This window comes from Styela clava, chromosome 3 (genome assembly GCF_964204865.1).
Source record: "Styela clava chromosome 3, kaStyClav1.hap1.2, whole genome shotgun sequence".
Taxonomy (NCBI): Eukaryota; Metazoa; Chordata; class Ascidiacea; order Stolidobranchia; family Styelidae; genus Styela; species Styela clava.
Genome location: NC_135252.1, coordinates 12,357,458 through 12,371,890, shown reverse-complemented (window position 1 = coordinate 12,371,890; position 14,433 = coordinate 12,357,458). Strand labels below are relative to the sequence as shown.

Below are 14,433 nucleotides of genomic sequence, written 5' to 3'. Positions count from 1 at the left end.
AGTAATCTACAAATTAGTCAAAAACATTATAAAATCGTACTCACCAAAAATCCCATCAGTTGTTTCATAAAAGATCGCATGTTGGAAATTGGAGGATTAGACAGACTCTAATGTATCGCAGCTACCTTGCCATGCACGTGTTCTGATCAAACTTGTCAGGGTTGCCACTTTTTGTGTGAGAATATTTTGTGTTTGTTTCGATTTTTTTTCTGGTAGTAATATCCAGTTGAATGAGTAGTCTTTTATCTATCTCTTAAAAATCTAAAAATTTTATTCAACATGATACAGACAAAAATCACACAGAAATACCCAAGTGATGCAAACGATACCATAACGGCTGACTTTGTTTACTACCCATTGGATAATTGAAAGCATTTCGCCTGACTTCCAAAAGCGCCGTTCATATTTTTGAACTTGTCAGTATGAATGTAGTTACGCATCCAACTTGCCAGGATTCCTGATAACTTGAAGGAAAGAACCTCATTGAGAGGATCTGTCAGACACTAATAACGTGAATCCACTAGTCATTTATTTTTGTTAATAATGTATTTTATACTTGTTTCAGAATTAAGTCCAAAAGGTTCACCGTCGCCAAAACGGGTAAGTCTTCATTTTTATAATGTTTGCGCAATTTTCTGACCGTTATAATATGTTCAAAGGTTATCCAATGTTACAATAAGGCTAAACAAATGATTACAACAAAAATATCATATATAATTTTTTTCCTAGAAAACAGAAAAGTCTACATCGGATGGATACAATTACGTCGTCCTCTTCAAATATGAACCAAGAGAAAAGGATGATTTAGAGCTAAGGTATAGTTTCAAATTTCATACTCATAAATGTAAAGTTTATTTTTATGCAAGTATATACACATATATTGAAAAAACATCTTCCAAATTCTGGTTGCGAGCAGCGTGACCTAGAATAGCTATAGGCTAAAAGTTAGGGTGGAATGAAATTTGTATGATACGAAATGCTAACTCTCTTGAAAGGACTTAAGAAGTAGGCTTTGAAACAAGAAAATTAAGTGTGATGCCCAATTGCGTAATGACCGTCCATCTTCAGGCAAATGTCAATTCATTGGAGTATTTTTAATGGATTTATATCAACAATGGATGCTGCGGGCATGCCGAGTAGACTATACATATTTTGGTCTTATCGATTATAGAATAGCACCCGGTCAGACATTATGGTTGATTTGTGCAGTCCACGACGAATTAAAAAATAAAACGTCGATCGTTCTTATAATTAGGGTTGGTACAACACTATTATTTTCGTTGCAATTATATTAGCGTTCCTCCAATTAAGGTAATTTATTGATATATTGGTTTTAATTTATGTTATGATTGCAGCATCGCCTGAAAATCATAAGCTGTTTTGGCAAATAAAATTTCAGTGTAACAATAATACAGCATAAAATCTTTATCACCGTTGACTTATCAATCTTGCGATTTATTTCAGGGTCGGAGATAGAATTCGGGTTATTAAAGATAAAGATGAAACCTGGTGGTTGGTACGTTCACACGATTTCCTGTTGTTTACAGCAAGCACGATAACGATTTTCAGATCTCGAATGAAATTGATTTTAGAATATTCAAACTATGGTCTATTTAAACACCTGTGAAACACTTAAACGCAACTTATGATAGGCCGTAATACATATATATATATAACTCGAGTTGGACAAAATATATCCGGCTAAGACAACAACCTCATAGCAAATGTAGTCAGTAGGGTGAAATATGTGATTCTAGTCCAAACCAATGAATAAGGCCAGTACCACGTACAAACCGAGGCTCTTACAATGTTAATTTGTTTACTCAGGGTGAATGCCTAAATAAAACCGGATATTTTCCTGCAAAATTTGTCGGCAGAATACGACCAAATGAAGTACCCTATATCGCGAATAAAATAATTTATACCACTGATTCATCCGGAAGAGATATTACAATAAAGAGAAATCAGGTTAGTCTAATTATATATATATATTAAATAAAAATTTGTAGCATTATTTTTAATAATCACCTACCCGACTTCCACGATATTGAAATTGCGAAAGACATTTTTCAAAAAGCGATTGTGTTCGCGAGTTTCGGTGACATTGAACTGTCAAGATCCTTTGAACTTTAATGCCTGTCCGGTATCGAGAGATTTGGTACAAAGGTGTCACGAACTTATTGCACAAAACATGGAGAAGGATTGTGGAACCGCAAATATCAATACGCGCGAATTTTCAAGATTAGAACTGTATTCCAAAGTTTGGATAGTCGACAGTTTTGTGCATTGCTGAATTATCAAGCAACGAGCTGTTTTCGTGATCAAGGCCGTATTTTTAAGGAAGGTTTTTTAAATCGGTAGATTTTTTGCTGGTACTAGTGTGCTTTGTATGTGTTAAGATCCTGCAATGTCGACCTACTCGCACAATCGAAATTTTCTTTAAGACAACAAGTTTAAGCTGCCAGTGAAATAAAGTGTCAAACCACTTTTTTTGTGTAAGAGGATAGAGAACCGATGTATATTAACTTTGTGGTTCAATCAATGTGGTTTTGTGATGCACAGTTACATTCACTCAATATATAGTATATAGTCGCAATCGCTATTTGAATAGTCTCCTGTGTAAAGATATATCGGCGGGTTTCGGTGCGATGTTTCTCAGGAATGATAAATCAAATTTGGGAACTTAGATAACGCATTACATTATCCAAATAGCTACAGTATTTCGTGTATTTTCGACGGCCTGTACACAGTTAAAGATGATAACCTGTAGTGAATACACTTTTGATGAAACGATTCAAGATTTTTTCATTTGAAATTTAATTGAATCAAACTGGTTACTTGGAAATAAATACTTAAAACATAAATCATATTCAATTAATCAGGTTTAAAATGAATAAATGAAGAAGTTTTCCTTATTATAAAATGAAAAATTAATGAAAATTAAGAATGACAAAATGAGAAAAATAATAGTTTCAATTTTTTCCGACACCAGCATTTTTCAGCTGTGATTTCATCTAAATATTAGTGCCTGAACTACAGCAGTTATTTGCATATTTCCCATTAAATTGGTGCTTTGTTGAAATTTTATAAAAAACAATCTATACCATCTGATTGTCATCAGCATATCAGTCGTAATAGTCACGATCAACAACATCAAACAGAATAAAACAGAGCTATTCTAGTTATTCCCATGCTAACAAGATCCTTGCTAAACTCGGACGCTTGTCTAAGAGTATCCACATGTACACAACTTGTGGCAAAATATCCAAATAATTTACATACAAGAGTTAAACAGCATTGAACAATCCACTCCGCACAAAAGCCAGGCCATATTTAGCATAACGACATCATAGACTTGGAAAATTTATATTAATCCTGACCAATATCTAGAAATGAAGAATCAAACAAAATTGAAAAAAGAGAACTAAAACAGACATTCAACTAAGTTAGTCATCAGCAGTGATTAATACATATTTCAATCAAATAATATAAGTTATTCATCATGGCATTGTAGTTACTTCGTTGGCATGAAAGTTTGGTAATATTTTTCCATTGGTCTGTTCATCTCACCACTACACAATAGTGAAGAGTAGACTATGGCAGATCACAAAGATCCCATTTTCCATCCACTAAATAGCTTATGCCAATGTTTCCATTCTTCTGCTGTGAAGTGATCACGAAGTATATATTTTCATTGATTTTACAATTCTCTTCCTACATAAAGGACAGTTTCTAAGAGCATTAGCACAAGGTATACAAGTACACAAATGCCCACATGGAACAAAAACGACTTCAGCAGTTCTGTCCAAACAAACTTTACATCTTTTCTCTTGCTCATACTCTCGTAACTTCTCATCCAAATTTCTAGGATCTCCTTCTTTTGACGAGTCTTGTAACTGTAGATCACCACCTTGAGCTCCACTCGTGGACTTAAAAAAAATTTAAAGAAAAATTTTAAAATCGAAATTAAAAACAGTAGTTTTTAAAATGTATAAAAAATGTTTGGCAAAGGTAGATCTCTTTAGTGGTGCCGCTCTTTGTGATCGAGTGTGCAACCATTGGTGTTTTTTTTTTTCAGTCATTTTGCACTCGTTAATAGGTGAGAATGACCCAGCTTTTACACATAACTTGATACATAATTTGGTGCAAAATAAATATTTACCTGGATCTATTATATCGGGGAGTCGTAACCTAATAAATTCCGAAAATATCAAAATAGTGGTATCAAAATAACCAAAGCACCCAGGTCAAATTGTGACAAAACTTCTTGATCCTGAAATAGGTTGTCGACAAATACTCAGGTAAAGTTGATAAAAATCATGTAATGATATTTTACTCACTGGGATTGAGCTGGAGGCTGTGGTTATTGGTGTTGGAGTAGTAGGAGTAGTCTCTGAATTTGTGCTGTAATTAAGTAAAACATAACTTTTATTGCATGAAAGGTAGTTGTTCTCACTTCCACTTATCTGATCGGAGTATTTGTAGCTGTTGGGTTTTAAAGAGCTTTAAAAATTTGGTATTTGTTTTATACTATTACCTGTAAATTTTTTACTGATTTTGAATGTGGAAAATACATAGGCATTTTGACGGAATCCTCTATCCCATAATAAATTACCATTAAAACATTTTAGAAACCAGGGTGTTAAACCCAACTATGTTGGTGACTTGACGTCATAAGTTAATGATCTAAGCCCCATGCACAGAAACAGTTGGGCAAAGAATGCTAATCCTAAAGGATTTCAAAAACACACAAATTTTTACATCAGTAGTTTCTTGTTTGAAGTCTCATTTGGAGAGAAAAAAGCATTAAGGAATCACCTGGTTGCAACAGGAGCTTGTTCTTCATCTTCACTTTCTGATGAACTTGATCCACCAGCAGGAGCAGTTAACAAGGCATCCAGTAGTTGTTGCGTTGAATCAAATGAACTATCGGTGTTTTGTATCTTCTGTTTAATTGTTCTGAAGAACAAAACAAAGTGCCGCTGAAACCAATCCGATGCTATCTGGGCAGCATTGGTAAGACTCTTTATCAAAGTCTAGATATAACTCGAGATAGTTCAGTTCAGTATGAACACTCAACTCAAACAAGCTTTTAACTGCCAGGAAGAATTGACCCCGACCTTGATGAGAAGTTTGAGAGAATCTTTGAAATAGGAAAAAAATTCACTGGAATTTGCAGCAATAAACTGTTGATGCTGACAAAAACCTTGTCAGTACATTACCAAATCGTGGTTTGACTTCCAGAAAACCGCTGGTTTAAAGCCAGATAGACGGCATCTTAGTATCAACTCACTCATATTTATCCATTTCACTGTTGATGAAATTTACTATGACTCGAACTCGTGTAACTCGAAAGTGGAATTACTTGATTTGGGACTGCAGTGACTCAGGGTTTAAGGGGCCCATAAAACACTATGAGGATGTGTAAATTATGAACGGAAAGTTCACCATAGTAAAATCGTCAAATGTTTGTATGAAACGCTCTCTCTGGATTAATTATGCAGTAAATTTGTTCAATGAATTGTGCAATAACGTATAAACTATATCTTCAGATACAAACCTTTTAATAGTTCTCAGGTCAAATCCCATGTCCAACGCTGTTAACATCGCTTGAGAATTGAGTGCTTGTTCCAACATTCTCTTGTGCTTTGCTTCCTCCTCTCTCGGGTCAACTACTCGAGGAGCATTTTGCCCAAATCTGTTTCCAAGAAATACTGGGGCATATGGTGACCCAGGTAATGGCCTTTCAAACGATGAAAATGGAGAATCTTGCGGCGACTCTGAAGATGATGATTGAGCATATCTTGCAGTTTGAATTGTTGGAATTTCTGGTGTGTTGGCTCGTGGTGCGTTGGCTCGTGGTCTGTTGGCCACCTCAGACACAAAATCAAATCCTTTTTGTTGCAGCAGAAATTCACAACTAAACAAAGATGTAGTAAACAATGTGAAAGTTAGAAACTTCTGCCCGGCTTGCCCGAGCAAAAATATGAATTTCTTGAACTCTGCATTAACTATGCAAGAACTTTCATGAGCGCCACGGCCTAGTGGTTGAAGGGACTTACTTAACTGTATTGGCATCGCAGGTTACACATCTTGGGTTCGAATTCCACATCCACCACCTCACCCATGGTGTAATAAATTGGGTAGGCAGTGCTGAACCGGAAAGATTTTGGTTCTTCCTTAGAAACTCTTTACACATTACTAAATGTAAGTGGATGTTTGCACATGACCTTGTTCAGAGCAAGAGGTACAGGTAAGCATCATATAAAAAAAACTTGCCCTGACAGTATGTTTAAACAAATTAACAAAATTTGTAGCATTAATTTCTTCCTTATGTGCATTATGTAAGACCATCAAAGCACCATCAACCCATATTGCAAGCAAAGCCCACATAAAGGCATTTCAGTCTCATTGATTCGGTATCTACTGGCATATCTTAGATCTAAATGCCTTCGTATCTAAGGTCACTATTTTTTATCATTGAATTTATAGCATTTATTCATAAATAACACTTTAAACATTCATAATAATCCAAAGCACACTAACTTTGGGTATAGTCTGGCATGTTCCACCCATGGATCATCAGTATTATTCCAATGCCGAACACCGCCTCCACAATACCAGCATCTAACATTAGTATCATCACCTGAAAAAGGTATTTGTTGTTCAGATTACATAAAACAGTAAGGAAAGGTATGAAATTTACACTTTTATGGTAGCCTAGTGGCTGAAATGTTTGACTTACAGTAACTATGATTGCATTGCAGGTAAAAACCGAGAGTTCAAATCCTGTGCTCAACACCTCAAAAAGAGTGGAATGAATGACAAGCCGAAAACATTCATTCCAAACTAAAGCGAATGTTTGTGTAGAGTCTTGTTTGAAGCAGAAGACATATAAATACGCTATATAAAAAAAAAATATGAATAATAATTACCATCATAATAAAATCCAGCTCTGGCCAACTCATCAACATTGTCTATTCCCCTCTGAGTCCATCGAAAATCAAATGTATCCTGTCGTGCAACTGCGGATCGCATTTCTGGATTCGTAGGATCACTGCATGGAAATACTTCAGACCAATTTTGCTCAGTTGTTGATGACCCCGGTAGTAAATTTGTATGGGTTTCTAGCGGATGTGTTTCGGATCCAGATGTGTGTGGCCCCTCACCGGCTTCATTACCACTGGGCAAACTTGATGTTGTGTTATATAATGTTGTTTGTCCAAGATGCCATGACTGACTTACTTCTGGAAGATTTGAAGTCGTTTGCAGTGCTATTGGCGGGCTTTCTTGAGGTGACAATTCTTCATCACCTGTAATTTGTTGTATTGGATATGGTATATCTTCATTATTCTCAATTTCCATAGAAATATTATTTTCCTGACTAGACACTGGATTATATAAAACTGGGTCAATTGCTTGTGGAAAATTCCTATTAACAGTCAAATCTAATGGACTTTGCGAAATTGGAGTTTCTTTTGATTGCATAGGTGTATGTCCATGTAATTGAAACGGATAATTGAAAAACTCCTCTGGTCTTGATGGTAATGTTGACTTTGATATTTCTAAAGATGTTTCCATCCCACTTTCTTCATTTCGCATTCTCGTAAAACCACCAGAAAGTGGATCTAAGCTTGAATTTGATGAAAGTGATTCTTCCATTGATAGAAATTGTTGAATTGGGATATTTGTTTCGTCTTCACCTTTAGCCATCCTAGATAAACATTATAGAATATGACATTAGATTATCGAACTTGTTGTAATGTTGCAATATGTAAAGAGAACAAGAGATGACAGAAAAGAAATTCAGCAAATTGAAAATGAAACTTGTGAAACGATTTTCAACAGATTTCTAGTCAGATAGATACACATGAGAGATTATTACTCATCACCAGAAAATCAAACAAAAAGAGATAATTTTCTATGCATCTGATAAATCTACTCGGGGGCATATCAGACAAAATTAACATGTGAAAAATGAATGACAAATTCTTGTTTTGAAAACGCTTTTTTGAATTCCATAATATACTATTTTAGTTAGCGTAGTGGCCATGAAGTCAAAGTATAAATATATTATATTTTAAATTCACAGTCTAAGAAATTCAAGGCTCTTTCTGTAGTTGTGATAAACTTAATAGTAAAATGTTGAATAATTTCCAAAGCTTCCATTTGTCTCCCTTCTTTTTATAAGAGACCATTCGTCTAAGACTTGCTCGCAGGAAAGATGAGAAACACAGCATAAAGCATACAAGAATCAAGTATCGAAGCTATTATAATAAATAAGAATAACTCACAAGCAAAATGGAACCGAAGTCCTATGAACTTGGTTTACACAATCACCACGATGCCATGTTTTGAGAATTTTATTGCAAGAAAAACATTGAGTTCTGTCCAAATTTCCGAGATAGAAAAATCCATCTTTAGCAAGGGCATATGGACGAACTACATTATTTGTATTTTGTTTCCAACAACCTTTTACCGTAAACGATTTTCTGCAAATATAAAAATATTAATTTGTATTAAACTTTATGGATCCATTATTCAAAATGATGGTATAATAACTTATAAAGCTATTTTTTATTTTACAAAATGGAAATACAATAATGTTCTTAAAATCTTGCATTTGAATTACCATTACCTTATTTTGTGATTTTCCCTTGACTGAGATTCGTTATGCCAAAAGACTATTTTGCAAATAAATGAATCAAATATTCGAATACCCTAAAAATTCATTAAACTCAACTGCACAATATTCTCTTTGTGAGAATCTAATATTAAAAGAAATCTTAAAGAATAATTAATATATGTTAATTGACAGTCAAGCCAAAATGACTCAAATTAGAATATTTTAAATATGACACAAATAGTTATTAAAATGGATTCAGAAAGGTAATTTATTCAGTATTGGTCATTCTTAAAATATGTGACTATTGCTTTTTTATTACATACAAAGACATCTTTCGTCAACCAGTGTTAGGTAGAGGTACCTAAACCCTGATTCAAGTCGCAGGACATCAGAGTCTCTAAGTCTAGTCTAGTCGATCAGTAAGTCAAGTCTCACTGACATTTAGTCGATGACTAAATGTGTTAACCAAAATAAGAAGATAATTTACAGATGTGGTTAAAAGTAAAAGCGAGAAAAAGTTCATTCATATAAGTAAGTAATTAATATAATAAGAAGTAATTCATATAATTATTGAATTGGCTATATTACCTTCTTTCTTCTTCTGAACGTAAATTTAAATTTCTCAACAAAGTTTCGTGCTCATCCTCTATGATTCCAGACAGAGCTAAATAAGTTTTTTGTGTTTTTTTAACCTGTAGAAAATATATGTTTCAAGTAGAAAGTACAATTTGGCAAGGATAGTTATACTATACATGTACAATAAATAAATTAGATTATGCACGATCGAAATGAGTTTCAGACATTTCCAAACTGCTATATTATAGACATATATATTTTCTAATCTGTAGGATACAATATTTATCTGACACTTTTTCCAACCTTTCCCCGTAATTGCACAAGTTATGTCACATTAATAATTTTAGTACTTGTTGGTAAGCTTAGGCTACTGGGCATATCAGTAATTTTTTGAAAAAATTTCAATAAAAGTTGGAAGCACTGCTCTAACCACGATATATATTATTCCATATATATTAAGTAACAGTATATTATAGAATGTTAGTTAATGATTATGAAAAGGATATGTGTCAGTATTATGCATTATGAATGGGATACATTGTAATATAGTACTGCCGATATTTAGAGTTCTGTATTTATATATCAATATGTACTTACAAATTTCTTTTGGGGAATAGGCATACTTGTCACTCTTGTTTCAATGGACTTTGTGTTGTCTTGATTTTCAAATGTGGTATCTGTGCAGTGTAAAAAATTATTATCTTAAATTCCATTATTTTCATAATAAATTTAAGGTTTCTCTATGAAAGTAATTGATTCAAACTGTATTTCTGATAAATATTATAAACAAATGTAATTAGTATCATATGCAATATTTATTTTTATTCCATAATCACTTTTTTTCCCTAATGGTTACTCTTGTGATGTAAAGGCATTACAGTGATAATCTTGCTGTGAGTGAGTGAGTTTAAAATTAATTGAAATGATAATAAAAATTTTAATGAATATAAAGAGTTTATATGAAATATATATATATATCAAATAAACTATTCATAATAACATACTGATAGATAAGATTAAAAATATCAATTATTTTTCTAGCCAGCTGTGCTAGTAAGTGAAATTATTTATAAAAATTAGGAAAAATCTTGATTTTTTGATCAATTAAATATTAATTTATTCAAAATTTAAAGAGAAGGCATAGAAAATCTTACAAACATTGAATAATACCTAAATTGGAATACTTACTAAACACTGGAAGAGAACTATATTGTTGATGATCAGGAAGTGAAGTTTGTCGAAGAATGTGAGGCTGCGTATATAATATTAAAAGAAACGGTTACGTCTTGATCGTATGAGAGTCGAGTACTTAACATTAAATAGAAAACTTTTGAGTGAGGAAAGTAATTTCTATGAACTCAAAGAATTATCAAGTAAGTTGGATTGTGGACACTTGGACAGTTCATTTTATGTCAAGACGTTTCGTCTCGTAAGCTAAGACTTCCATTTCAAAGAAACTTTGATTCACTAGAAAACAAAACATTTAACAATTATGGTCAATCTGAATCTAACATTTCAATTGCTTTTCATCCAAATATGGTTTCAATTTAAAATTTCATTGTATGAAATAATATACACAACACAAGTCTGTGACACAACGATAAAAATGAACCGTTGCAACAGAACCCAAGGGTGTTTCCGAGAGAATCGACTTCCTTGTTTATTTCCGTAACATTGGATAATGTGACATACCAATTTGAATATTCTGTGGTCAAAGGTCGAAGAAAGATCCCTTAATCTAGTGAATGGTGATAACAAGCAAATAACAGTTGGCTGCAAAATATATGTTAACTATAAAAGACCAGGGTTATCCACCATTGTTCAGAACACTATTTGGATTATAAGGGGAATGATTATAAAAAGAAATTTGGTAATAATAAAATTCACACTCACTGGTGATATGCTATGTGGAAATTCCCGACCAGTGAACATGTTATTTGTTGCTATGATAGAATATCAAAGATTAGTTTTTATATAGGACGATATTTTAATAGACAATAAACAGTCTTATTTGACACCTCATGAAAATCAATACATAATCACAATCAAACTAGTAGGCAAACTTGACCAGATGACATACTTTAGTTTACTATATAATCGAACGGGTCTCTGGAGTCAGAGTTTGGCATGTTTTTATTAAAATTTGAATCAGTGTCGTATTTTCCAAGTTCCGGGAGTCATATTTTCGAATTCTGAAGATAGAATAGATTTTCAGACTTTTTCAAGGTGATTCAAAAGTCAAAGTTTATTAAGATAGAAACCCCAAGAGCATTGGGCTGACAGAGTATTTTCAACAGATATGCAAATAACGCTTGCACAGGCAGATGTTTTTAATATCAATATTTGGAGTTCTCGGAGTTCGAATCTGGAGTCAGAGTCAAAAATTAAATTGTAAATTTTTCTCATCTCACAGTTACTGGTATAAACTGTGTAAATAACTTCCAATCAAATATTTACCTGCAACAGTAGGTTTTATTACAACTGGCGGAAGTGGTACCTTCAAAAACAAAAAAATATACTTATTTTTTTTTTAAATTAAATTTCAAACATCAATAATATGTAACTAATCTTAAGATGCTCAAAATCTTCCCCGAATTTGAGCAGTCAATAACTTAGATATCTTCGTATAATATTCTATTCATTTTTGTGTGTACAAAACATAAGGAAAAGCAACAAATTTTCTTGAATATCATAGAATGAGCAATTTACCATAAAATATATATAAAAAAGTACTCACAACGCTGCTGGGCTCAGTGATAGGGGCATCAAGAATAGATAAAGTAGACGTTCCTTCCATTGATGAAATGGAATCTGAAAGTAATTTTACTCAGGATTGACTCGAAAATACACTTAATCATAAAAAACTGCAACATGTCTTATTAAACCAAGTATACCTCGACCTATTATAAGAGACTAAAAAGTACTCACTTACCTATCTAGTTTGACTTCATTTCATAATAAATATATTTTCTGTATATATTCTAATTTTCAATGACAGTTTCAATGTTCATACCTTTATCATCATAGATTTGTTTTTCTGCTGAAGTTTCCATCCTATGTAAATGAAACTCACAATCTGGTTCATGAAATGTTGCTGGATTATCTTTATCATTCCAATCATAAACAACAGCACGGCACCTAAATCAAGAACTTCAACATTATATTTATTATATTAATAATACCTTTGAAATACATTACACCAAAAAACAAATGCACAAAAACGATTTCTTCTAGTGTTCAGATTTGTTCAATTTTTTTAACTTGTTCATTGTGCTCATAAGTAAACAACCTTAGGATTCAAAATTTAATCACTAGGAATGTATGTGTTTATTAACTAATGTAAAACTAAGATAGTGTGGCATATGGGTAAACAACAAAAAAATGAAAAATTAGATTATTTCAATTTTATTATTATTAGTACTCTTAATGGTAATGATTATCTTACTTGTAACATATTGTCCTGTCTCCGTCACCAGTGTAAAAATAACCAGAATTGATTATTTTGTTGATTAAAATCCTTTTTGGAAAGTCTTTAAAAGATGAATTTCTTGCTGTTGCTCTTGACATATCTAAAAAGAAAATATTTCAAATTACTTAAAAATTCATACCAAACTACGGTATATTCCATAATAGGACATAATATTGATTATGACGTGATCTTGCAAAATTGGTCATGAAGAAATACTCATAAATTCACATAGACAGTAAATTATGTGATGTAAAAACTTTCTTCATAATTGAATTGAATTTAAAAACTGGAGTTCAATTTTCAAAGTTACGCACAGAATAGTTTCAGGGTATAATATCTATTTTTATAGTTTAATTCGCCAGATTAAACACAAAATATACCTAAAAATCATTACCACCACTTACCACCAAAATCATTGTGAATATTTCCATTTAATAACTTTTGTCCATCTGGCTGAAGAGTGTTTAATGAATCTTTTTCCCAAGAACTTAAAAAAAATGATAAATATTAGAATGCGAAAATGTAATCTTAAAGATCCATAACGTATTATAAATGTGGCTGAGGTTGTAAGGGTTAAAGACTTTGTTTTTACAACTTACTTGAAATATTGGTCAGCAGTGTGGCGCATCGTGCTAAGCATTAAGAATATGCTCACCACAACATCACTGACTACCCTTCGTGGGATCGCAGGTTCGAATCCCGTGCAGGGATGATCATGTGTGAGAGAATTGCTGGACTCCTCGCCGCCGTTGGGTGGTTCACATAACCGCCGGTCGGTTACGGCTCCCTCCACTATCAAGTCGATGCTTCCGAAAAAAATAAATACCTGGCTATCTAATCCCATACCCGACCTGGACCGGTAACCAGACGAGAGGCCGTGGTTCGTCATATGATTAAGTCGTCTTATCGGCTTTCCTCTCCCCCGGGACAAACATGTAAATCCTATCCTATATACAAGAATTGTACAAAATATAAAAATCATCATCATCCAGATTTCCACAATTTATGAAATGAGAAAAAAGGTTCCAAACATAATATACTCAGTCAACATACTTATCCAGTTTTTTGTTTTTCTTTCTTTCATCCTTCTGATTCCAAACGGTTGAAATCTTGGTTTCTGGGACATCCATTTGCTTGGTATCATTTTTGGAGTTATTTTTCTTTTTGTCACACCCACCATCACCTGAGCGTTCTTTATGCTCCATTATGATGTTTATTGTTACACATTTGTTCTAGTTCAATTACACCACCTGTATACTAGCCTACAGTCCTGTTGATATAGGCTATTATGGATGTCTGATAGTAAGAATTATTGATATGAAAATAAGGTGAAAGAAGCTGCTCAATTCTGCCACTTTTGATAATTTCAACTTCCAGTGGTAGGTTGCCAATATCAGAATCTGTCAATTTTCGACTAATGATTTAACTCTCAAACTACGAAACTAAAAAGACAATGCTTGAACAGACAAAAAATGATATGATCAGAAGACTGAAAGATACAGAGATAAAAGTAAATTTTCCAATCCAGTTGTTTTTCACAACAGCAAAAAATCATTTCAGCGTTTTGTTATATTCCCACAAAAAGTTTTTTTTGAACAGTCTAGATCCAGAACATCATGATCATTTTATTTTCAATAAAATTCTAACTCTAACTTGATTCAACCCAAAAATCTGAAGACTGATAGTTCTGGGTGTAAAAAGCGGAATTTGAGCAATACAAAGGTATCCTATCCATTAGGAATCCATTACTGTATACACCATT

The 14,433-nt window shown here is 33.0% G+C and overlaps 2 protein-coding genes across 3 annotated transcripts in view; one reads left to right on the top strand and one right to left on the bottom strand.

Annotated features, from left to right (window-relative positions):
- LOC120342100 (SH3 and cysteine-rich domain-containing protein 3-like) overlaps window positions 1-14,433 on the top strand; it is a 28,351-nt gene that overhangs the window by 11,698 nt on the left and 2,220 nt on the right. For both annotated transcript variants that reach the window (XM_039410786.2, XM_039410783.2), the window contains 4 exons: window positions 566-600; window positions 730-815; window positions 1,465-1,516; window positions 1,828-1,968. In XM_039410786.2, coding sequence (XP_039266720.2) covers window positions 566-600; window positions 730-815; window positions 1,465-1,516; window positions 1,828-1,968 — 314 coding nt within the window. The remainder of the gene's footprint in view (window positions 1-565; window positions 601-729; window positions 816-1,464; window positions 1,517-1,827; window positions 1,969-14,433) is intronic.
- Window positions 2,780-13,988, bottom strand: LOC120342099 (inhibitor of apoptosis protein-like). Its single transcript, XM_039410782.2, has 17 exons — window positions 13,725-13,988; window positions 13,076-13,158; window positions 12,648-12,771; window positions 12,216-12,340; window positions 11,940-12,013; window positions 11,660-11,699; window positions 11,096-11,145; window positions 10,391-10,454; window positions 9,800-9,879; window positions 9,215-9,318; window positions 8,295-8,492; window positions 6,936-7,714; window positions 6,547-6,646; window positions 5,561-5,920; window positions 4,819-4,959; window positions 4,341-4,404; window positions 2,780-3,929 (listed from the first exon to the last, which is right to left on the bottom strand). The coding sequence occupies exons 1-17, from the start codon at window positions 13,874-13,876 to the stop codon at window positions 3,675-3,677; spliced, it is 2,793 nt and encodes a 930-aa protein (XP_039266716.2). The 5' UTR covers window positions 13,877-13,988; the 3' UTR covers window positions 2,780-3,674.